The sequence below is a fragment of the Xenopus laevis genome, chromosome 3L (genome assembly GCF_017654675.1).
Source record: "Xenopus laevis strain J_2021 chromosome 3L, Xenopus_laevis_v10.1, whole genome shotgun sequence".
Classification (NCBI taxonomy): Eukaryota; Metazoa; Chordata; class Amphibia; order Anura; family Pipidae; genus Xenopus; species Xenopus laevis.
Window position 1 is genome coordinate 47,677,841 of NC_054375.1, and position 23,655 is coordinate 47,701,495.

At 39.3% G+C, this 23,655-nt stretch overlaps 1 protein-coding gene across 4 annotated transcripts in view; it reads right to left on the reverse strand.

Moving 5' to 3' along the window:
* Positions 1-757: 757 nt before the first annotated feature.
* ppp2r2b.L (protein phosphatase 2 regulatory subunit B, beta L homeolog) overlaps positions 758-23,655 on the reverse strand; it is a 204,159-nt gene continuing 181,261 nt past the window's right edge. For 3 of the 4 annotated variants that reach the window (XM_041584979.1, XM_018250761.2, XM_018250762.2), the window contains 5 exons: positions 15,802-15,979; positions 13,689-13,853; positions 5,475-5,644; positions 3,920-4,011; positions 758-1,448 (listed from right to left, as the gene is read on the reverse strand). In XM_041584979.1, coding sequence (XP_041440913.1) covers positions 1,169-1,448; positions 3,920-4,011; positions 5,475-5,644; positions 13,689-13,853; positions 15,802-15,979 — 885 coding nt within the window. In that variant the 3' untranslated portion in view covers positions 758-1,168. 4 annotated transcript variants of the gene reach the window in all.

The following is a 23,655-nucleotide window of genomic DNA, read 5'->3' on the forward strand; positions in this document are numbered from 1 at the left end:
GCATGCTCTTGGGCTCCTTAGTCTTCCAGCATTTGCACCCCAGGGACCTAAATGACCCCTTATATATATCTATTGGTGGTGTAAACAAAAGTTACTGGATCCCACTGTATAATTTATTCGCCAGGCGCAAATTTGCAGCGAATTCCCGCGATTCGCCGCTGGCGAATAAATTTGCAAAACTGGCGCAAAAGTTCGCTTGTGGGCCATTTTTGCCCGGCGAATCTGCGCCAGCGTAACAAAAAAACGGACGTCGGTGTCAAAAAAGAGACACTGGCGCCGTTTTGCGAATTTTTCACTGTTTCACGAATTTCATGGGAAATTCGAAAATTATTCGGCGAAGCGAAACGCCACAGATTCGCCCATCACTTGTTGGCCCCATTAGGTCCCATATACCAGCTGGACGCCCCCAACAGTCACAAGGTTTACTTATATGTATTTATGCCTCTAAAAACACAGCAGACACCGGTAATTTAAATTGTGATTCAAATTGTAATTCTGGGAGGGATGAGTGTTTATTATAAAGACATGGGACATTTATTGAGACCCCTTTAATATTTGTATGTCTATTTACTCAGCCTTTATGAACATAAGAGATAGGAGGCAACAACCTTGTCTCTATAATAGATAATAAAATACTTCAGGTTATAAACTTTGACTAGGGGACAGTCCCAATCATTACAAAAATGTAATTCATTTTTGTGCAACCATTTTGCAGCTTTCATAAGCCAACGCCAAGAACAAGGGAAGTGAACGCAGATTTTAAATGTCCATATTTTTATTAAAAATTCAGTTAACAATTAAAAAGAAATATTATTGACACCACTTTTGGTTTCTCCAAAGTTTCTTCCTAACACCTTCCAACTGCATATGAGGCCGAGAGAGCAAATCTTTAAATTATGTTTCAAAACTCTGATGCAGCGAAAAGGCCTCCAAAAAGGAAATGAAAAAATTAGCCAAAAGATGAAATCAACAAAAAAAATAGTCTGTATATCATCAGTCGGAATAGAGATTACTGGGAATTTAAGAAGCAAGTTTATCTATTCTTAAACCGAGGAAGAATTTGTTGAACCAAACAAAAATAAATAAAGTATTAGAAATGGGGAGAAGGGAAGAACAATGTTAAAAAAGCCTTAAAATGTGTTGTTCCTAGTATTTCAGTTACAGCTGTCTAGTTAACCTTGTCCTGAAATATATACAGGTTATTTGTGGCTGCCACTGCAATGATATTTTCTGAAGGGTGCCAAGCCGTATGTAGAATTTTTTTGCTAAAGTCCAGACTGTCCACACTAATTTCATCTTTTCTTCTTTTCCCTCCTACGCAGACTTTGCGAGGTTTGAGAATCGCCCTCGGCTTGCTGTTTTCTCTGGAGGCCTCCAATGTGACGTCCCGTTTGGTGTTGCGATCAAACATTCTGAAGAAGTTGTTGTAGGAGCCAGTCATGATGACGCTGGAAGACAAAAGTATCAGCGGTTCACTACTATCCAATACTAAAACTTTATACAAGAAAAAAATCTTAACTATGCTCATGTACAAAATGCCAAAAAGTTCTTCTACACAAAAGGTGATATGTCATATTTAGAGGACATAAATACAAACACAATGAGCAGACAGTGAATTTATGACAAAAGCAATGTCACTATAGGAACTGTCTCACCTAATTATTTTGGAATGCCAGCTTCAGCCTCCACAGGTATGGGGCAATGAAAGGTGTTTGCGTGCGGGTATTATTTCTGTATGCTTTCCTGTGCAACCACACTTGTGCCACTCTTTATCAGCATTTTCATGGCATCCTTCACTAATATGTTATTGGCCATTGTTTGGGAGAAGGAACATCATGTTAACAATTGTTCCTTGTTGGAAGAAGTATGTTTTGGCATACAACACACACACACACATACATATATATATATATATATATATATATATATATATATATATATATATATATATATATATATATATATATATATATATATATATATATATATATATATTTTATATATTTTATATATATATATATATATATATATATATATATGTGTGTGTGTTGTATGCCAAAACATACTTCTTCCAACAAGGAACAATTGTTAACATGATGTTCCTTCTCCCAAACAATGGCCAATAACATATTAGTGAAGGATGCCATGAAAATGCTGATAAAGAGTGGCACAAGTGTGATATATATATATATGTGTGTGTGTGTGTGTGTGTGTGTCTGTTTTACTATTACACAGAAAAAGGAAATCATTTTTAAACATTTCGATTTCTGCATAATGGGTTTCCGAATAACGAATCCCATACCTATATATACATATATATATTAGGGTTGCCACCTGTCTGGTTTTGACCCGGACAGCCCGGTATTTTGAGGGGCTGCCCGGGTCTATACTCCCTGCCCGGTTTTCCAAATAAGGAAAACCGGGCGGGATTCCCTTGATTGACATGGCGATCGGGCAATCGCTGATAGCCGCATCATAGCCCCGCCCACTGACATCACGGGTCCGCCCACTGACATTACAAATAAGGCATGCGCTTACAGGTCGTATCCAAGGTGAAAAAATGGTGTTTATTCAGCAAAAAAACTGCTAACGTTACGGCTAGCCCTCTAGCCTTTCTCAAAGGCTAGAAAGGCTAGCCGAAATGTTAGCAGTTTTTTTGCTGAATGAACACCATAAGACAGTTATCTTATTGTTTGTATTTTGCACCCAGGCACACAACCATTATACGTGCTGAGCCGGCTTCAAGAAAGTTTTCGAATTTATATAGATATATATATATATATATATATATATATATATATATATATATATATATATATATATATATAGGCATCAAACATCTTGTAAATGTTATAACTGGTCACATGACTATGCAGCTCTTACTGTAAAACATGTGCTTCTTAGCAGGGCCGGGCCAAGGTATTTTGGCACCCTAGACAAGGGCTTCAATCAGTGCCCCCCACCTGGTCCTACATTACCATTTGCCACTTTACCATTCATAATGCCCCATGTACCTGTGCCAGTAGCCAATGTGTTGCCTCATGTACCTGTGCCAGCACCTATAATATTACCCCTATTTGTACCTATACCTGTACGGAAGTCAATCCCTCAGATTGACCCCAAGCCCCCAATCTGTACCTGTGCCAGCATAAGACAAAACATCCATCATAGTGTTAACCCAGTCTGTAATTATGCCAGCAACAGCCAAAAAAATCCATCATATTGCCCCCAAATATGTATCTGTGCGAGCAGCTGTCAAGAGGGAGGTGGGGAGTGCCCACAGTACAAATCATGGGCAAGAGGGGGTTGGAATAGGTGATTTATAAAATTGTTAAACTATTAAAGGCCAAGCAAACTAGGGTTAAAAAAAAAGAAAACAAAATTCCCTTAAAAGTGCGCCCCCATCATGACTGCGCCCTAGGCGGGCGCCTACTCTGCCTACCCCTAGTTCCGGCCCTGCTTCTTAGAAATGACTTTGCAACTTATTTAAAAGTAAACTTTGGCCTCTATACTGTATGATAAGTGAACTTCATTGTGACATCTCATATCCTTACATTTTTAGGGTCAGGACACACAGGCAGTTTCGGGGAGATTAGTCGCCCGGCAAATCTCCTCTTCTTCGGGGAGACTAATCTTTCCAAACTGCCTCCCCTGCCTTGTCTTAGTCAGTGGCAAATCTCCTCTTCTTCAATGTAAATAGCCGGCGGGATGGCACTCGGTGCGATTCACTTTCCAAAGTCGCCTGAAGTTGCTTCACGAGGGCAACTTCGGAAAACTAATTGCTTTGAGTGCCATCCTGCCAGCGATTTGTAGCCGACTAATTTGCCTGTGTGCCCTAACCCTAAAGCAGGGGTACATTATAGTTATTTACCTATGCATCAGTTTATTTATGGCATAAGATTGTACTACTTGTCCTTACCTGTCTGAGCCATTCCATACACATTCAAATTTGTCAAAAATGCAGTCATTTTCATAGAGCGAGCATAGTTTACTGCGGAGGTAATCATGAACCTAAAATAGAAAATAATAAATAGGAAAACATTTGAGTAATATAGATAATTGTTGAAGAAGTTCACCTTTACATAAACAATGGACTATTTGGTTTTCTTTTCTGCCTCCTTTCAGCCTGCAGCTAATTAAGTTGGGTGTAGGGGCCACAGACCACCAGTCATTTCTTGTTCATGTTTCTAGGCCCTTTGCTACTAATCTACAGCTCTGATTTCCAAACTGCTGTTTTGTTGCTAGGGAAATTAAGCTCTAGTAACCTGATGGCAATTACAATTCCAAGCCCGACAGCTACAGAGATAAAAAAGGCATGTAAAAAAAAAAGACCAACTGCAACTTGTCATCAAACGACACAGTCCACATCATATTAAAAGTTAATTTTTTAAGGTAAACAAACCTTAAATGTAATGGTAGTCAATTGTTGTTAAAGCACCAACAGGGGAATGTAATTAAAGACGCAAAGCGCAGAACAATTTGCGCTGATAAAACTAAAAATCCACATCTCGCAATTTAATATTGTTCCTTAAAGGACAAGGAAAGTTAAACTAAAGAAGTAGCTAGAAATGTTGTATATTATGTTTGGGGCTTCTGTACCAGCCCCAGGCAACCAAATAATTTTAGCAGTAATGATCGGTGTCTCTAAAGATGCCCCAGTAGCTCCCCATCTTCTTTTCTGCTGATTCACTGCACCTGCTCTGTGCTACTGTCACTTACTGAGCTTAGGGACCGACTCAAAATATACTGTACACATTGACTAGAAATGTCACAGGCTGCTTGGTAATTTATACGGATAATTACTGCATGGCAGCACAGAAACCAGTGCAACAAGCATCAGAATTTAATAATCAGTCCTGTAGCATCAGCTTATAGTACAGGCCCGCTCATTTTCTGCTTGATAATTTGCGACGACCCCTAAGCTCTGCTTCTCAACAGCTGCTCAGAGCCCACTGAGCATGTGAGTGTGGCAGACACTATCCAAGATGGTGACCCCTTGTGACAAATTTGAAGTCCTGGATCATTGCTGCTATTGACAAGCGGAAACTTTAAGCTGGTGCAACAAAATCATTATATGAAACATGACATTTTTAGCCCTATTCATTTTTAGGGTTTAGTTCTCCTTTAAACTGTTATTGCATTGCGAATTGTAATTGCGCATTGCGAATTCTAATTGCGCACTCTTAAGAAGTGCTTGAAGGTGTATTAATCTTTTGGAGCAAACTAAACGAGTTTTTCAATAAGAAGTTTTATTACATGGACTGCGCATTGTTGCAAACTATAAAATTCGCAAACGACCATCCACTGCCGAAAGTGGTCGCTAACCAGTTTCCGTGCTCGCAAAAGCTATATTAAATTCACGCAAAGCAAAGTTTGTTTGCGCAAAGGCATAACGTTTCGCATTGCGAATAGTTTTTCCGTTAGCGACTTTTATTACACCCCCCCCCAAGTGTGGAAAAGCATGCAAGTCTCACCTGATAAGTCTCTATGGGCCTGTTCTCCATATTCAGGTCCCAGACCTTTACAGTCAGATAGTCTCTGGTCATAATATACCGCCCACTGTGGTTAAACTTCACATCCGATATGGAAGAAATTATCTCAGAAAAAAATGATCTGTTGCTGGGATCCTCAGGCTCTTCAAACACTGGAATGATAAAGTAATATGCAATTATATTATTATGTTTAGTTCATATTAGACAGTCACTATGCTCTAAAACTGTAAGGGGAATATGCATGCTGGCATAGTTTATGGGTTATGTTCTTGCTTCTGCTGCAGTATTCCATTAACAGCAGTCCAATCACACCCCTTTTACCCCTAAGGGAGGAATTCCTTTGGGGGAAGGACTTGTAATAGTACAGGTGGCATATGAGCAGAGAAATATTGAGGCCAATTAACAAAATAAAATAGAGGCTAATACATGGCTGAACTGCAAGCAAAGCCTGAAACATTTTCAGACCACACTGAGCATGTGCAGTGTCTAGGGTTGTCACCTATCCAGTTTCCACCCGGATAGAAATGACAGATCTTTGAAATGAATGGTGTGCTGATCAGCCAATTGGGGATTGCCACGTCATAGCCCTGCCCCCGATGTCATGGACACACACCTGGACTGGCACCACCCCTGCCCCTTGATGTCATCCTCCCACCCGACTCACAAAATCCAAGATGATGAGCCCCTGTGCACAACTTGGAAGGTCAGGATTAGCGATGGGTGAATCTGTGCCGTTTCGCTTGGCCGAAAAAATTTGCGAATTTACCCCTTAATTAACAAAACGGTGAAAAATTTGCGAAACACATTTTAGTCAATGGAAGTCAAAATATGGCGAGAGACAATTTTGACGGAAGCGACAATTTTTATACAAGAGACTATTTGGTCCAAATACATTAAACTCAATGGGCGTCCGAATAATTGAATAATTGACACGTGCCAATTTTTATGCATTTGCTTTTTGCGAAATGCCGAAATTTAACGCAAATTTGTGTCTGGCTAATTTATTTGCCCATTACTAGTCAGGATCATTACTGTTATGGAGATGTTGAACATTTAGGCTGGTGTGTTAACTCAGTATATCAAATATAGCAATCTGGTTTTGGGAGTTACTGACCCTGGGCCTGGCAATGAAAATATATAAGGACTGCAAGGATTTTGTTTTATTATTATTTCTATTTAGGCCCTCACCTGTTAATATTGCATTCTACCCGCCAAACTGCTGCCTGGTTTCTAGAATAATTTAGTCCTAGCAACCAGGCAGGAGATTAAATTCTAAGCCTGAGAGCTGGAGAAAGCAAAAAAGAGCAATTCATTAAAAATATACAAACAAAATACAAATGTGAGATTCATGGCAAAATGCTTTAGAATATTTTTGTCTTAAAGTCCTTTTAATTTCTAGGAAGGCTTAATGCTAGTTTCAAGAATGATTATATGAACAATACTTCAGAGTTTGTCTTGGTGCAACTGGCAGCACAAATACAGTAGGAAAAAGATCTTTCCAGCCAGCCAATGAGGAACTGAACCTTTTACTTCCCTGATAAATAAAAAAGTAAAACAGCACCAGATAAGCCTATATTTAGGACAGAAGAAACTGTTGGTAATTAACAGAAATCTTAAGGGCTCTTACACACGGCCGTTCCGACCTGCGCTCCCCTGCGTTCCGTTTGTTGGCGTTCAGCCGCAGGGGAGCGCAGGAATAGACGCAAGTAATGATTTGAAATGGGGCTGTACTCACTCAGGCGCGTGTAGGCGCCGAACGCAGGAAAAATGCAGCATGTTGCGTCTGAACCTGCGTTCGGCGCCTACACGCGCCTGAGTGAGTACAGCCCCATTTCAAATCATTACTTGCGTCTATTCCTGCGCTCCCCTACGGCTGAACGCCAACAAACGGAACGCAGGGGAGCGCAGGTCGGAACGGCCGTGTGTAAGAGCCCTAATAGTCTAAATTATTCTGATTTAAGCAAATTGTCAGTTGTACTAACTAAGGGCCCTGTATAATATACTGTATTCAGTTTAGTTCGCATGGATATGAGGATAATAACACTACAGATCAAAGTGGGATTTAAAAACATAAAACTACACAATTAAGAAGCCGTAATGGGCCTAATTAAAGGCAAATCTAAATTGCACGGTTACAAACAACCACATGAGGCCTTATATTTGTAGTGTCCATTCAATGACTTGCGCTTGTTTCCAAGGAAACCCGATTCCTCGCTCCCTTCTAGCACTCCTTATAAAGGAAAAATCACTCAACTGCCTTTGACAGACAGGGAGACACCAGGCAAAGGTCAACTCTATATACGATCTTAACAAAGTCTCTATTGGAGCGATATTATCTTTATTCAGAGAAAGAATTTCATTAAAGACAGTGAGATTAAACAGATGCATATCATGCCGACTCCGCTGGCCTTTCCTTTCATAAAGATGGGAAACAATGCCAGGTTGAGATTTCTTCAGCTGCAAAAAAATTTGCTATATCCAATATGATCCATATAAACATTAATAAAGTCTGTGCTGGGCAATTGAGAAAGCAGAATTTGTCTCCTGTAGGGCTGTGAGGTGTACAGCTTCTGTATTTATTGCTGTGGCTTTATACGCCTCTAAACCCCAATATCCAAGGTTAATCCAATTATATAAAATGTGGTTTAGGTTACACAGAGGATACATAGCCCTGCACAACCTTACGGCAGTATTTATAGCAACTACTGGCTCCTCCACCTTCTCTTATTACTGTCCTGGGCTATAGGGTAGACATAGCAATTATATTTCTAGAATGTCTGGAACGGCATTAAGAAAATAGGTTCTCACACATCTAAAAACAGGATGCAAATCTATAAGGGTATTTTATTTGATCAAATACGTAATAGTCTGGTTTGTATCTCTTTGCTAAATACAAATGAGAGGAATAATTCCTCAGAACAAAATATACACTACGTGGCAGAAGTATCCAGACGCCTGCCTGTCCAACATCTCATTCTCAAACCAAGGGTTGTATTAAATGGTGATAGTCAAGGCTGGATTTCTTTCTGCGGCGCCTCAAGGCCGCGTAGCAACGAAGGGCCCTAATGCCCGCCAATTTTCATGTGCAACCCCCTGCCTTCCCGCTGGAGCACCTGCATGCATGCGCCGGAGCGCAGTGGCAATTAGCGCTTTTTAGAATGCAGCTGGGTGGCATGCCGCCCCCACAGCCTTGCCGCCCTAGGCCCGGCCTCTGTGGCCTCGCCACAAATCCGGGCCTGATGATAGTACATTTCAAGTCAAGTGGATTTTGTCATTTCAGCCATATACAGTAAATACAGTACACAGCACATTTGTTGGTATAACAGCCTTTACTCTTTTGGGAAAGTTTTTAGCTAGATTTTAGAACATTGCAGTTGGGATTTGCTTCAGCCTCAAGAGCATTAATGAGGTTGGACCCTGATGTTGGCATGGATTGTAGTGATGACTAAGTGACTGGTTCCAAATGCCTTTTCATGCACCAAGCTCTGCCTTTGTCCATATAAGGCCTTTGTAGTAATATAAGTGAAAATTGAGCCAGGCACTCGCAGGTTGACTGCAAAAAGTGTTTATTCTCACGACATGTTTCGGGCAAAGCCCCGTGAGAATAAAGCACTTTTTGCAGTCAACCAGCGAGTGCCTAGCTCAATTTTCGTTCATATTACTACAATGGATTGTAGTGAGCTATTTATCCCACAGGTGTTGAGTTGAGGTCAGTGCTCACTGAAAGTCAACTTCTTCCTCTCCCATCTAAATAAACCAATTCTTGCACAGACCTCATTTTGTGAATAGGGACATAATAGTAATGAAATAGGAAAGGGCCTTCCCCACAGTGTTATATCTACAAGCTTCTTCCCTCCACAAAAATAAATCTTAAGAGGCACACACAGCCACCCCCAACCCATCCCTGCTACCCACCCACATGCCAACTGCTTTTTGTAACTCCCTGCCAGTTCTGAATTAGAAAAGCAGCTGGGAAGGGAGATTTCCATGTAACTTTGGAGGAAACATACCCCCATTGGATCATAATGGGACCTATGCATGCCCATAGAAAGAGGACTGCATGAATGCACAGATGATGTCCCCAGGACAGGACTGACATGTTTTTCAAACCTGCTCAATACATATATGGCCAATTACTGGACAGATATCTATGGGGGGGCAGTCGGGGAGGGTCAAAACATAGGCGGATAATCTACTGGCTTGGTTTAAATGCCCCTATTTACTTAACCCTCGGTGCAGATTCTGTCCAGAAGAGTTCACAAGCGGCATCTTCAGCCTCTTCGGTAATCTTGGGGTCTTCTTCTGGCGATTCTGCAATTTCCATGACTTTCGGTGCATGCTAAACAGAAAATTGCTCCAAATGCGCATGCGCATTTTTCGCTAAACAGAAAATGGCTCCAACTGCGCATGCGCCAATATGCCGCTCTATTCCCGAAAATTACCAAAGAGAAGAAGATGGCTGCCGTGAACTCCGATGGAGAGAAACTGCATCGAGGGGTAAAGAGTTAGGGGCATTTAGCAAAGGTACCACTTAGGCTGGGGGGGGGAGCAGGGAGGGGGGTCTATTGCATATTATGCATTTTTTTATTTTGGGGTTGACTTGCTCTTTAAATGAAGACATTTCTGAAAATTAATTTTTGTGTTGATGTCGAAACCAATATATTTATAAAAGTGCTACGTTTCCTTTACGCTGGCTCCTATTACCATTTCCCCATGTGAAGCCATTCAGTAAAATGAATACAAGGGGACAGCAGATTATTTCACATGGTACAGTCCATCTAACAGGAAGCCCTTATTTACTCCTATTGTCACACTTTCTATAACAGTTGTCATTCCTATTCCTCTATTTTCATTAGAGGATAAAGTTATTACATTTTCCCAGTGTCCTCGGAGAATTCTTCTATAAAAGTCAACGTTGCTTTTCATTTTCAACTCTGATGAACTGTTTCACTGGAGCTTTGCCCGTCAACTGAACGGCAAATTGACTGAGAGCCACTGAATGCAGGAAGAGGGCGTGAAGAGGAAAATCAATCAGAAATGTCAAGGGAGAGGTCAAACTGAACTGGGACTCGGATTCCTTCTTCTGGCAAAAAGAAATTGTTCAAGTTTTTGGTTTTCTTAAATAATTTCTTCAAATTTTAATTTGCTTTATAGAAATATGTTTGGATCATAAGGCGAAAGAAAGCTTTTAATGTTGCAGGTATGTGGTTTTTTTTTTAAATTTTTTCTTTTCAATTGTAAACTCCGCTTTCATTGGTCTCTATTGCTTATAGAATGCTGAAACCTACTATTCTGATTGGTCACTATAGACCATCAAATGTCTGTTTATTTTAAAGACTTTTAAAGACTTTGACCTTCTTTTTTCTCTGTTGTGGAGATTTTAAACCTAATTCAATATCAGAATTGCTTTATTCAGGCCCTTTCGTTATTTTATTTTCAAATAAGCATGGGGAAAAGTTGCGTATCTTCGGATGTTTTAGTCAATCTTTTCATTATTGACATATAGGTAGATCTATGCATGCCCCAATTTTGTTCTATTTATCATTCGCTGCATGCTGTTAAAGTATAATCCACATTAGTACATGTTTGGAATCTGTTATCCAGAAACCTATTATCCAGAAAGCTCTGAAATACGGAAAGGCCATCTCCCATAGACTTCATTTTAAAGAAATAATTAATTTTTTTAAAACGGATTGCCTTTTTTTCTGTAATAAAGAAACCGTACCTTGTACTTGATCCTAGGATACAGGTATGGGATCCATTATTCAGAAGGTTCTGAATTATGGAATGGATGTCTCCCATAGTCTTCATTATAATCAAAAAATCCAGATCTTTTACAATGATTTCCTTTTTCTCTGTAATAATAATACACTACCTTGAATTTGATCCAAACTAAGATATAGTTAATCCTAATTGGAAGCAAAGCCAGCCTATTGGATTTATTTAATGTACATGATTTTTAAGTAGACATAAGAAGATCCAAATAATGGAAAGATTCATTATCCGGAAAACCCCAGGTCCCAAGCATTCTGGATAACAGGTCCCATACTTGTATAATTAATCCTTATTGGAAGCAGAACAATCCTTTTGGGTTTATTTAATGGTAAATTTAATTTTAAGCAAACTTATTATGTAAAGATCCATTATCCGTAAAACCCCAGATCCCGAGCGTTCTGGATAATAGGTCCCATACCTGTATATTGAAATCTTTTACTGTATTGTATATCATGTTATTCTTTCATGCCCTAAATAATAGGCCTTGTCAGAAAGGAAAGACTAAACAAAACGGTGCTCTCACTAGAATACGCAACAGCACGCTCTGCAATAATAACCCCTCTCCACTAATTAGAATTCTCAGATCACACTCTGGGAAGGTTAAGGGCATTTGTTTGCACCCTATGCTTCATTGAACCAGTTAATGTGTATTGTACAGTTGTAAGTCGGCTTTTTAGTTAATTAAGGCGCTCTTCCTCCTGCTGTCCGTCCTGCTCTTTCATTTCTACAAGACAATATAGCAATGTTCACCTGACAGACAGAATAGGACAATTTATATGCTGTTTCAGTAGAAATATCGTAGTTCCCATACAAGAAAAAAACGACACTGTATGGTAAGTAAATCCCTGACAATCCCGGAGATTGGATTCTGAATTTGTTTTAGTTCCATTTGTTTTGTTTTTTTAAGAACAATTTTCCTGAGTCGTCTATTTTTAATTTCCCCAGATATGTTTATCTAACTGAACAGAGTAATAGAATTTTGCTAACCCACAAAAATCGTGCTAGGAAAAAGAAATACCCATCTGCTTTGCAACGCTTTCATTTCTTGTAAGATGCCTACATTTACACGTTCTGCCTCACAAATCATGGCCCGAATGTGTCCTTGTGCTTTTTTAATTATTTGCCTTTCTATTCTGTCTCTCCCTGACCTAAAATGAAAAATATTGTCTTTGTTGCTGGGGTCAGTGACACCAGGCAACTAATCTTAGGCCTAGATTTTTTTTATATCATCGTGTTTATATTCTTTATTCTGACTTCTATCTATTTCATCTGACTCTTCTCTCATCCAGCCTGGTTGTTTTGTAAATAGACCAAGTACCGGATTACATTTTCACAATGAATGGGTATAGCAGTACTAGTACAGGGCAAGATGACTTTAGAATTCAGTTGGGGATCAAGGATTCAGTTGGGGATTTTGGCTTGTCTAGTGTTCTTTGCAGGATTAAGATTCAGCTGCAGCCATACTGTTCAGAAGAACTGAATGCTAACTCTTATCATTGGAACTGGACAATGGAATCCAGCCATTTTTCTAGACGGGGCAATCTTGAGGACATTGTTAAAATATACAAGTTATAGCTTAAAGTTTAAAAATAAAATAATTACACAAACATACCTGGTGTATCCTATATACCATCAATGGGAACATGGCTATAAGCTATGAGAGTAACCCTTATGTCTACAGCATGCTGCTACAAAAACTAATTGCTCCTCTTATTGTTTACCTACTACTGAATTAGATACCTTGGCAGTTCTGAGCCTTCTCAGTTCTGAGAATGGCAGATATGACAACGCACATTTGCCTTGAACTTTATCAGGCCTTTCCTGATGTCTCAGCTTTATGGCCAAAACAAGCAGCAGTGAGGCTCATTTATGAACACTGGGGAAACTTGCACCTGTAAGTAATTCATGGTAACCAATTGGAAGTTTGCTTTCATTGTATTATGTATGTATTGTGTCCTCGTTCAGGAGAAGTGTACTTAGATGCAGTATTTTTTTGTGTCCTAATACATGATTTTGTACTTTTAATATATACTTTAAATTATATACTGAATTTCTGGGAAATCCCACCATGTATCTTTATTCTACATTGCCTTACCTGCAGCAGGCTGGAAAAATCTTATCATTGATTGCTATGGATTATTGCCCATGTACAAATTTGCCCAGTGTTTATTAATGAGCCCCAAGTATATTTTTCATTTATCTTCATAAGTATCAAGTAAAAGTTACATTTTATCACTGTTTTCTACCTACATATTAATATGCTCAATTTCTTCCCCTGAAAACCACAACTGAGGTCAGTTTCAATACTTTTGACTGCATAATACAACACCAACTTGGGTTTTTCAGTACCATATATCTGCAAAGTATAACATTTTCTTTTCTAAATCTTTTGCTTTCATGGATACCGTCATAGGAACTTACATTTGGAATGCTTGTCACACAGAGCAGAGGAGCGCATGTCGCACAGCCGTATTGTCCCTTTACTGCTGCTGTAGACAAATGTGTTGCAATTATGTGGATGAAACTCCGCTGCCGTAATCACTTCTGTAAGTTCTTCCATATTGGTTGGTTTAATGTCCACAATGTCTGATGTGCGTAACATTAAGGGCAAACAAGGGTAAAGGCTTCACATATTTACTTTAACGTGGGAGAAATACGTAAAGTTGGAAGAATTCCTACCTAGCAGGATTTTGCACTAAGAGGTAGTGATGGGCGAATTTATTCACCAGGCGCGAATTCGCGAAACGCCCGTGACAATTCGCGGAAAAAAATCGCCGGCGTCAAATTTTTTTTTTCGAAAAAACAGACGCCGGCGTCAAAAACGAGACACTGGTGCCGTTTCGCAAATTTTTCGCCGTTTCGCGAAATTCGCGAATTTTTCGGCGAAGTGAAACGGCGCAAATTCGCCCATCACTACTAAGAGGTTCATCGCAAAAAATGTAGGGACTTGTAGAAAAATCAGTCAGTTTATGTTTTCTCCACTGGTAGGAGTCAAGTCACATACAAATATATTTAGTTGCATTGCTTTTGTAACATTAATAAATCACATTCTATCCATTTGTATCTCCCCCTATGTTATTAAAACTGTTGGGGGTCCTCAAATTTTTACAGCTCCTTGTGAAAATATTTGTGGAATGAGTATATTGGTAGTAAATATGCAGCAGAGAGCAGGGTGCAGTCTGCACAGAGGAATGGACGGGGTAAATTAGCAAAAAAAAAACAAGGAATGATAGAGGGTAGTAGCAACACTATATTAGTGGACTCATGAGAAAGATTTTTGTGTGCTTAAGATGTAATAAACATTTGCAAAGTGTAGCACTTTTTTTTAAAGGGGTGATTCACCTCTAAGTTTACTTTTAGTATGTTAGAGAATGGCTAATTCTAAGAAAATTTTAATTGGTCTGCATTATTTATTTTTTATAGTTTTTTAATTATTTGCCTTCTTTTTCTGACTCTTTCCAGCTTTCAAACGGGGGCCACTGTCCCCCATCTTAAAAATAAATGCTCTGTAAGGCTACAAATGTATTTAGTTATTGCTACTTTTTATTACTCATCTATTCATGCCCTCTTATATTCTTCTTCCAGTCTCTTAATCAAATCAATGCACAGTTGCTAGGGTTATTTGAAAGAGCTGCTGAATAAAAAGCTAAATAAATAACTCAAAACAATTGCAAATTCTCTCAGAACTCTATTCTCTACATCATAATAAAAGTTGACTCAAAGGTGAAAAATCCCTTAAAAGAACTGCTTGAAGGTGCCTTTTTTCTTGTCCAGAAAATTGTGTTCCCACTTGCAACAACAACAACAAAAAAAGGCTAATACTGTAATGATGTTTCAGTACACAGAAGCAGATTCCAAGACCCCCTATACCACTGCAGATGTTGCCAATATTCTCCTAGGATTTTAAGCAGATCAATAACAAGAGTATATCAGGAAGGCAGACAAGTCAGAATTATTCATCCACTTACGAATTCGCTTGTTTTCCAGTGAGAATATCCTGAAAATGAGTAAAGACGAGGGAGGGGGTGAGGATAGGTTTGAAGACCTTTGGCATATGTTTCCAAAAGGATGGTCAGCTGTGATGTCAAGGGCTGACAAGAATCATGCACGGTACAATAATATACATTTGTACAAAGGTTGAGTAAATGATTATCTGTCAAGAGCAGATCAATATTGCCAAAACCACAGACAGGTCTGGAAGCCAACTGTATGCTTCTAGTTTGATTTGGCAGTACAGGGCTGCATACATATGTAACGCTATATAAATGCAAATATAAATATGATTTTTATGAATAATTATTATTATTTAACAAAATGTAACTTTTTATTCAATGTCTTTGCTACACATTTGAATATGGGGATGACTGGTATTGTAACTACAATAATATTTAATAATGTATTGCTCTGCCTGGGAAACACTCCTGAAATCTACCCAATACTTCATTTAACCTGAGTGGTTGCCCTTTCCCTGTGCTTTCACATAAAAGGACGCCCTGCACAAGATAAACCTGCTTTAATTCAAGTCAAAGGATACTAAAACTTCGATTTGTTATTTCAAGGTTCCACAAGTTTATCCTCAGGTCATCGGCTGACATGTAGGTTTCATAGTCGCTGTTCACGGATATCGAGTTTATGTGATATGTGTGGGCGTTGGAAAATACTCTTCTAGGCGTAGCCTCAACCATCAAATCCATTGGCCTCAAAACAGGTACCTGAAATGAAAAAAAAAAGCAGCTATTTAATAGTTATGCCATTAAAGAGTTTTATTCATGGTTACCGGCTTTATGCTTTCAAGCTCCCTTTTAGGGTACAGGTATGGGACCTGTTATCCAGAATGCTCGGGACCAGATAAGGGATCTTTCCATTTGGATCTTTTTTTCTTAAGTCTACTAGGAAATCAAGTAAACATTAAATGAACCTGGTTTGGCTTCCAACAAGAATTAACTATATCTTAGTTGGGATCAAATACAAGGTACTGTTTTAATATTACAGAGAAAAAGGATTTTTTTTTTAAATATTTGGATTCGTAATTCTGAGCTTTCTGGATAATGGCTTTCCGGATAGCAGTTCCAAACCTGTACAACAAGGTTGCAGCTATATTATGAACATTATATTTTATATAGCCCTGATTTAGTTCTAAGAATTTAAGACAGCAAGCAAATATTGACTCCAAATCACACTCTTGAACTTCCAGGATTATCAGCAAATATGAATTAAACTCATATCACACCCTGTGTTTTATTCTGTGCACTCATCACCTCCCCATGAGGCAACACAATGAATGGGAACCTTTTCTGGAACATAATCCCAACCCTTTTTTAGATAATCTCTGCAAGAGAAAGGCTTTCTATATATGAAGAATTACGAGAGCATTCATCATGTTTTTTGGCAGTGTTTTCCCCCAGAATTCCTGGGGACACAAGGGGACTTTGTGACTGATGTATTAATATTAACACAACTGAGATTTACATTCAATACAATTGGACAGAATTAGACAGAAAGCCTTCCAAGCCTGGTTAACGTCATTCTAGTGATTCTTTCGACTCAAGTGCGCTACATCTATTGCCTCATGGTGCTGAGGGGACTCTGGAGCTACACCCTGGTCTGGAGGTGGAGGAAGCTCCATGGCCCCTTTGTAGCAATAGGTGCAACTGCACTCAATTCAACAAGAGGCAAAAGGGACTGAGCAGAAGTATACAAAGTACAAAAGGCACATATTGATGCAAGTAACTTGAATCATTAAGTTTTATTTGCAAATGACTGCAGGCAAATTTGCATGAACTCCACCTTAGTAGCACATGTAATTGAGTCCTTACATCATATTCCAGAAGAAACAGAAACCTGGTACTGTCCATCCACTGTGTATTCTCTATAATTTAAGGGTAAAATAAATACATTCACGTGCATTAAGTGTCTTGTATATTAATTTTAATTTGTTGCACAGAAACACAGGCAGTCTGGAGCCCACAACTGTGATTTCTCCATCAATCCACCAATCCAGCCATCAAGTGTATGTTATAAATACAGCTTTTAGGTGAGCACATAAAGGGTACAGAGATAAGTAACCAAATTAAACAGTAACAGAACTAGTAATTCCCAGGTGCAGGCCATGCAACCAAGTCCCCCACCCCCCTGCGGATGCAATTTTTATGCTGGATTCATTTAGAAGTGATTGTCCAGTGGGCTCCAAGGGGTGCGGGTCAACCTTGACCCCCATATATTAATTTCATGTTAATTAATAGATGGACAGTGGGAGTAATAGTTCTACTTGACACTGGTGAGTGGTTAGCATTGCTGCCTTGCAGCTCTAGGATCTGGCGTTATGAAGTGACCAGGGCGTAAGTTTATTCTAATTGGATCTCCTCCGGGTGCTTTAGGTTTTTCTCACAGTCTAAAAATATAACAGCAGATTAATTATATTCTCGTGAACTTGGCCCTGATATACATCTTTGTTGGTTTTCCTGTGGCAGCATCATAAGATTGTAAGCTCCACCGGGGCATGGATTGACATGAATGATTAAATATTCTATCTAGCAATACAGAATAGACACTATTAACAAAACATCATTTCTGATAGAGAATCGGTGATTGCCAAAACCAAGAGTGACCTAGTTGGGTTTATTAGTCTGAATTTAATGCTGTGATTTGATTTGCTTTATATAATGTGAGAAATATTTACTATATCACGGTTTTTAAACACTTGAGATTTTAGCTTGTGATGAAGTCTCATACAACGGTATACTGGGAAATTCTGAGACCACACTTGCAAATGAATTTTTGCCCCAGGTAAAGTGTGTGTATGAAGAAAATGACTAATTCTCAAGGGAATGCATAGAATCTCACTCGTTAACACAGCACCATTATCATATTCATTGCATGACAGGACACCCAGACAGTCTTATGCATACATTTATTATTAGCCCCAGAGCACTAATACTCATGTTATGTAAAGAGAAATGCCCCAGTAGCATTATTCAGTAACTACAAGTGTTCCTAAGATCATCAGCCAACAGAGACTCTCACATCCAAAGTCACAGCCAATGATGAATGGTTGGAGGGTGTATGTTTCATGCAGCCATGAAAGCTAGCAGACCCATGGAGATTTCACTTACTTAGGAATGTTTCCTTAGGATCCAACACATCCATGTATACTCCTCTTGGTATTATTTTGTTCCTAGGGCTTTGTATTGGCTAGCTTCTGTGAAGGTGTCACTGACTTAACTGACCCCTACATACTTGCCTTATTCATTCACTGAATGGGCATCAATGTTTACTGGGTAGCCACAGCATTCTTTATCTCCTTCTATAGCGGGGAAAGAATCTCCTTACAGGTAAGGTGCAGGTTCTTATGTATTTGCCAGCCCAATGGGCCAGATATAGAACACCTGAGTTACAGGATTAGCAAAGCTTAAAGGAAACATATTATGTGAAAAAACAATAATGTGCCAGTGAATTATACTCTTAAATATAGAAGGAATGTCCTTTTGGTTGTTTTATTAAAAATTTCTGCAGAACCCCTACTAATTCCACCTATTTGTTCCACTTCCGGTTCCATCCTTTCCCAGGCTGTGCAGGGGAGCCATCAGCACACTGAACTGTAGGATAGGAACCAATCAGCAGCTAGGCTGACCTGATAGGGAACTGAAGCCTGTCTTTGCTTGTGTGACTGCAAGGCTGTGGCTATCCTACTGTTCTTCTGGCAGGGACATGCCCACCCTTCATTTCAAGCATGGACAGGAACCATAGCAGATCTATAGGGAGCTCCAATAAAGGGGCCTTTTTTTTAAAAAAAAAATGAATTAACTTTTATCCCAAAGTCAAACCAGCACCATATATTATTTAATATTGCCTACAATATAAGGATGGCTTTTTAGATATGCTATATATCTCCTTTAAGTCTTCTAAGGGACTTCAAAGAAAGATATGGAAACTATACCAATATAGTAATTCCCCTGTACCAAACACAATTCAGCCTTAAGTGATCTAAATTACTGTGGCCTTTTTCAACAGCTTTCTGAGTATTACCATTAAATACGTCTACTGTTCATTAAGGTCACAGAGGGAAAAAAAGCAAAATAATAATGCCAGCAGTGAACAAGAAGAACAAATAGAATGAGGGAAAGCAGCAGGTGAGTTACTCAAGTGCAAGGTATGATTACAGGGCTATTCAGAAACAGAGGCCAAAAGCTGACAATGGGCGGTTCCATCACAGAGAACTCGAAGAGAATGTAATATATTTATCAGCGGTATTCTTGTTAAAAGTACTGCAAATCTACTTGTAAGGTTTCCAGCCACTCGATATTCCCCACTTTGAAGGCCAGGCCAAATCAGGCTTGCATACAGTGAATCATGCCTGTGTTCCTACAGCCAGAGAGAACAAGCAACGGCAAGAATATTCACAAACACAAGCCACAATAACAGGGTACAGAGAGAAAACAGGATCTTTTTCATCCCCCTAACCTATACAGTTTGCAAGGTTACTGTGATCATGATGGTACCACTTTGGCCCGGATATTCCTAATAATGCAGCCTGAGTGAAGAGCGTTCATTAACACTTGTTACATTTTACATATATTGGAATTTGTTTCCTGGTTCCAAATTGGTCATTGGGTTACCACCAAGGGCTACGACTGGAGCAGACCAGCAAAACTATGAAGAACCTCACAAGCCAATCTATACCACACTATTCCCATAAATTCCCCGGCACATCAGTTGCTTCAGATGATCAAGCAAAAACTAACCAAGTCCAATCATTGGCTTAGTAATTCTCAGCTTTATAGACAGGGTAAGTCCAACAAAGTGTAAGAGCCATGTGCAACCCTCTTTCTCATTGTCTGTGAAGTTTCTTATTCATCCAGGTCATGGTATACCTATAGCAATAAGTCAAACCAACTGGACTTGCTGTATTTTTTTCCTTGAAGACGTTTCACTAGTCATCCGACTAGAATGACTTGTACAAAATCTTTCTGGAGATAAACACCCTGGAATTGTGCTCCAATCAGGATAATCTGTTTTATATAACCAGCTTGGGGTTCAGGGCCAGAACTAGGGGTAGGCAGAAGAGGCATGTGCCTAGGGCACAAAGGTAGAGGGGCGCCAGGCACGTACCTCTTTTGATGTCTTCACCTAGTTCAAAATGGTGTCCAGAAGCTTTGGCAGCAGTGTGTGGCATAGTGTGCGCTCTTCCGAGCATGCACAATTGTGCGTCCTTGGGGCTTGCGCTTTTCTGTGCATGCACATACTTGGCAGGGGGCGACGTAGTCGACCGGGTTGCCTAGGGCGCCCGGTCAACTTGGCCCGGCACTGATGGGGTTAGAGACCTCATGGAGGGCCGGTGTTGATTGTATTAGCATGATTGGAGCTTTCTCCTTCTTTGGGGCCCACTGACCTTCTTTTACTTACATGATCATTCTGTATCATGTAAGAGGATCAATATATGACTTATAGTAATCACATTTAGCATTTACATTAATTGCCAGTTTAAACCAGCACTTCAAATGAATGGAGTCATTATTGTAGATTTTATCGCCCCACTCTTGAGTGCTTGTGGTCCTTAATAATAATAATAAATATATGCAGCCTCATGACCTTCTCAAAAGGACCAATGGATGTAATTACTGTAAAAGTATTAAAGCACAGTATTGAAGCACAGTATTGGCCAGGCTACTTTAGCAGACATATAAAGGGTGTAGGAAGTATTACAAAGGCCAGCATAGTGCATCAGCCTGGAAAATGCTGACTGACGTTCAGTTATGCCTCATTTTAAGCTTAAGGACTTTCTTAAATAGGCATTTGGGGCTGGAGTCCAACAATTCTCTAATCGCAGGAAGGCAAATAGCATTATTTGCTTGTCAGGACTGCACCGGCTTGCAATATGTAAAGGTCCCAGCTGGGTTTAATGCTTCTTCCTCTGTGACATAAAGGGCTCTGGCACCAAGTGCTTAATAGTCATGAAGAAACTAATGAGCGGCATGGTGAAATCACGGGCTGTTATGGTGCCAGATGCTATGAAAGCCACTTGCTACCTGCGAGAGGTTGGAAAGGAAATGAACTGCGGACAAATGGCTGAATAAATGAAGGCTGACAATTGTCAGAGAAAGTGCACAGCAAAACTGCCAGCGCCTAAGGATTTGTGCAGAGACAGAAGCACGGCATCCACTAAATGACATCCATTCTGGGTGCTTGCTGGGCAGAAAATGAAAGTTATTTAAAATAGGTCTATGAATAGAATCTGAAGTTTTAGTTATTTTCAGCGTTACAGCATAAATTCCCTACAGGAATCACCCTTGTTATAATGCCATTCTAGTTATGAGAACTGCTTGGACCTGAGATTTAAGCAGGGGGGTAGATTGAGGATGCACTGAAAATAAAATTCCAGTAATGGCTGCGATGGCACAGTTTACATGTTTAAATATATTATAATCTATATTATATTTAAATGTATTATTATCATTTAAATACATACAGGTATAGGAACCATTATCTGGAAAGCTCCAAATTATGGGATGGCCACATTCCATAGACTCCATTTAATCAAATAAATCAAAGATTTAAAAATGATTTACAGCTAAGATATAATTAAGACTATTGGAGGCAAAACAGCCTTATCATTATACTAATAAATCCTATATTTAAGACCCGTTAAAATGATACTGTGAATAGGAAGGACTGCTATGGACAAATGGAATGCAGAATTGTATTATTTTGCTTTCAGGATATACCCATATTACACCACTGTTGGAAACTTAATTATGGCAGAGGTCGCCCTTTTTTACTGACAGCAAAACTGGGTTAGAAATGGCAAGGCAGTCAGATAAAGAGGGGTTCCAGTTGACTAATGAAGGGCTCATTCAAGATCCCCTGTCACGTTCTTCAGATGAACGTCGGCAACTCTTTGAACTGAAAAACAGTACTGTAAGCATTTATTTCTGTGCATGTAATGTCTGCCGATTTCCCTAACAACCAGTTAAAAGGGATTTTGTGTCCTCATTTCCTAGCAAACAGCAAGATTGGACCCCGCACTGCACGAGTGGAATTCTAATTCTCACCATCAACTATTCTGCTTTACACACATGCGTCATTCACAGAAAATAAGAGATTCCTTTAGAAATCAGGAGCATTTGAATTAAACAAATACAGTAAAATACATTATGGGTCCTTGAGCTGTTGTGGTATGACAGTACAGTTTTGCGCAGGCAGTTGGATGGGGTTGATGAGAGATGTAACCATAGCTGCATGATGACCGGCTGGACTGGCCTAGTGAATAGAAATTATTACTGATGGGTGAATTAATTGGCCAGCCATGGATTTGCAGGCAACTGCGAATGTTTTTGCGAAACTTCACATTGGAAAAATCTACTGCGACAATGAAAATTATCGCGACACAAAATGTTTGCACGTCAAAATTATTCGAACTCCGTTGACTTTAATGCATTTGGACAAAGGACTCGTGCGTATAAAAATTGTCGTTTGCATCACAATTGTGCGTCAAAATTATTTTGACACTCATTGACAATGTGTTTCACCAGTTTTGCTGATTTTTCGGCGAAGCGGGACAGATTTGCTCGTCAGTAGAAATTATAGGAGTAATTCATACTGGTTGGGTTTCTGGATCCATGACTTTACATTTATAAACAACAAATACCTGTGTGTGGGGGGGTTGTCTTACTATTCTTTTCCCTGCTGAAAATGCATTTAATTGGTGATCTGTACATGTAAAAATTACCTGTGCAGATGGAATTTTCACGGATTCAAAGTGGTATAAGTCCCCCACCCCAACTAAGGCACAGAAAATAATATTATATTGATGGGATCCGTTATCTGAAAACCTGTTATCCAGAATGGATACCTGAAGGCCATCTCACATAGACTCAATTTTAAAATAATAAAATGTTTAAATGTTACCTGTAATATTCAACTTAATCCCAACTAAGATATATTTAATCCTTGTTGGAGGCAAAACAACCCTATATGGTTAATGTAATGTTTAAATGATTTTTTAGTAGCTTTGAGGTATGGAGATCCAAATTACAGAAAGATCCCTTATCTGGAATCCCCCAGGTCCCAAACCTGTATAACATTATTACATTACATTTTCTTACCTTGAAATGCAAAGGGGATATAAAAAAACAAAATTGTCAATTAAACTATTGAAAAGTTCACCAAAAGTTCACCAATGGGATTCCTTAGCATAGACTGAGCAGCTAGCAACTCTGCTCATTTAAAGCTAGCCATGGCTAAGAGTTATTTTGCATAACCTTGGTCTGATACTGCGGCTGCCCCTCCCTGCCAGAGGAGTGAGCAGCACAAGAAATCTATAAGATCATATTTATATCTCTGCGCATTAGACGGGTATGGAGGTATGAAGTCTAAAAGGTAAAGCATTGAT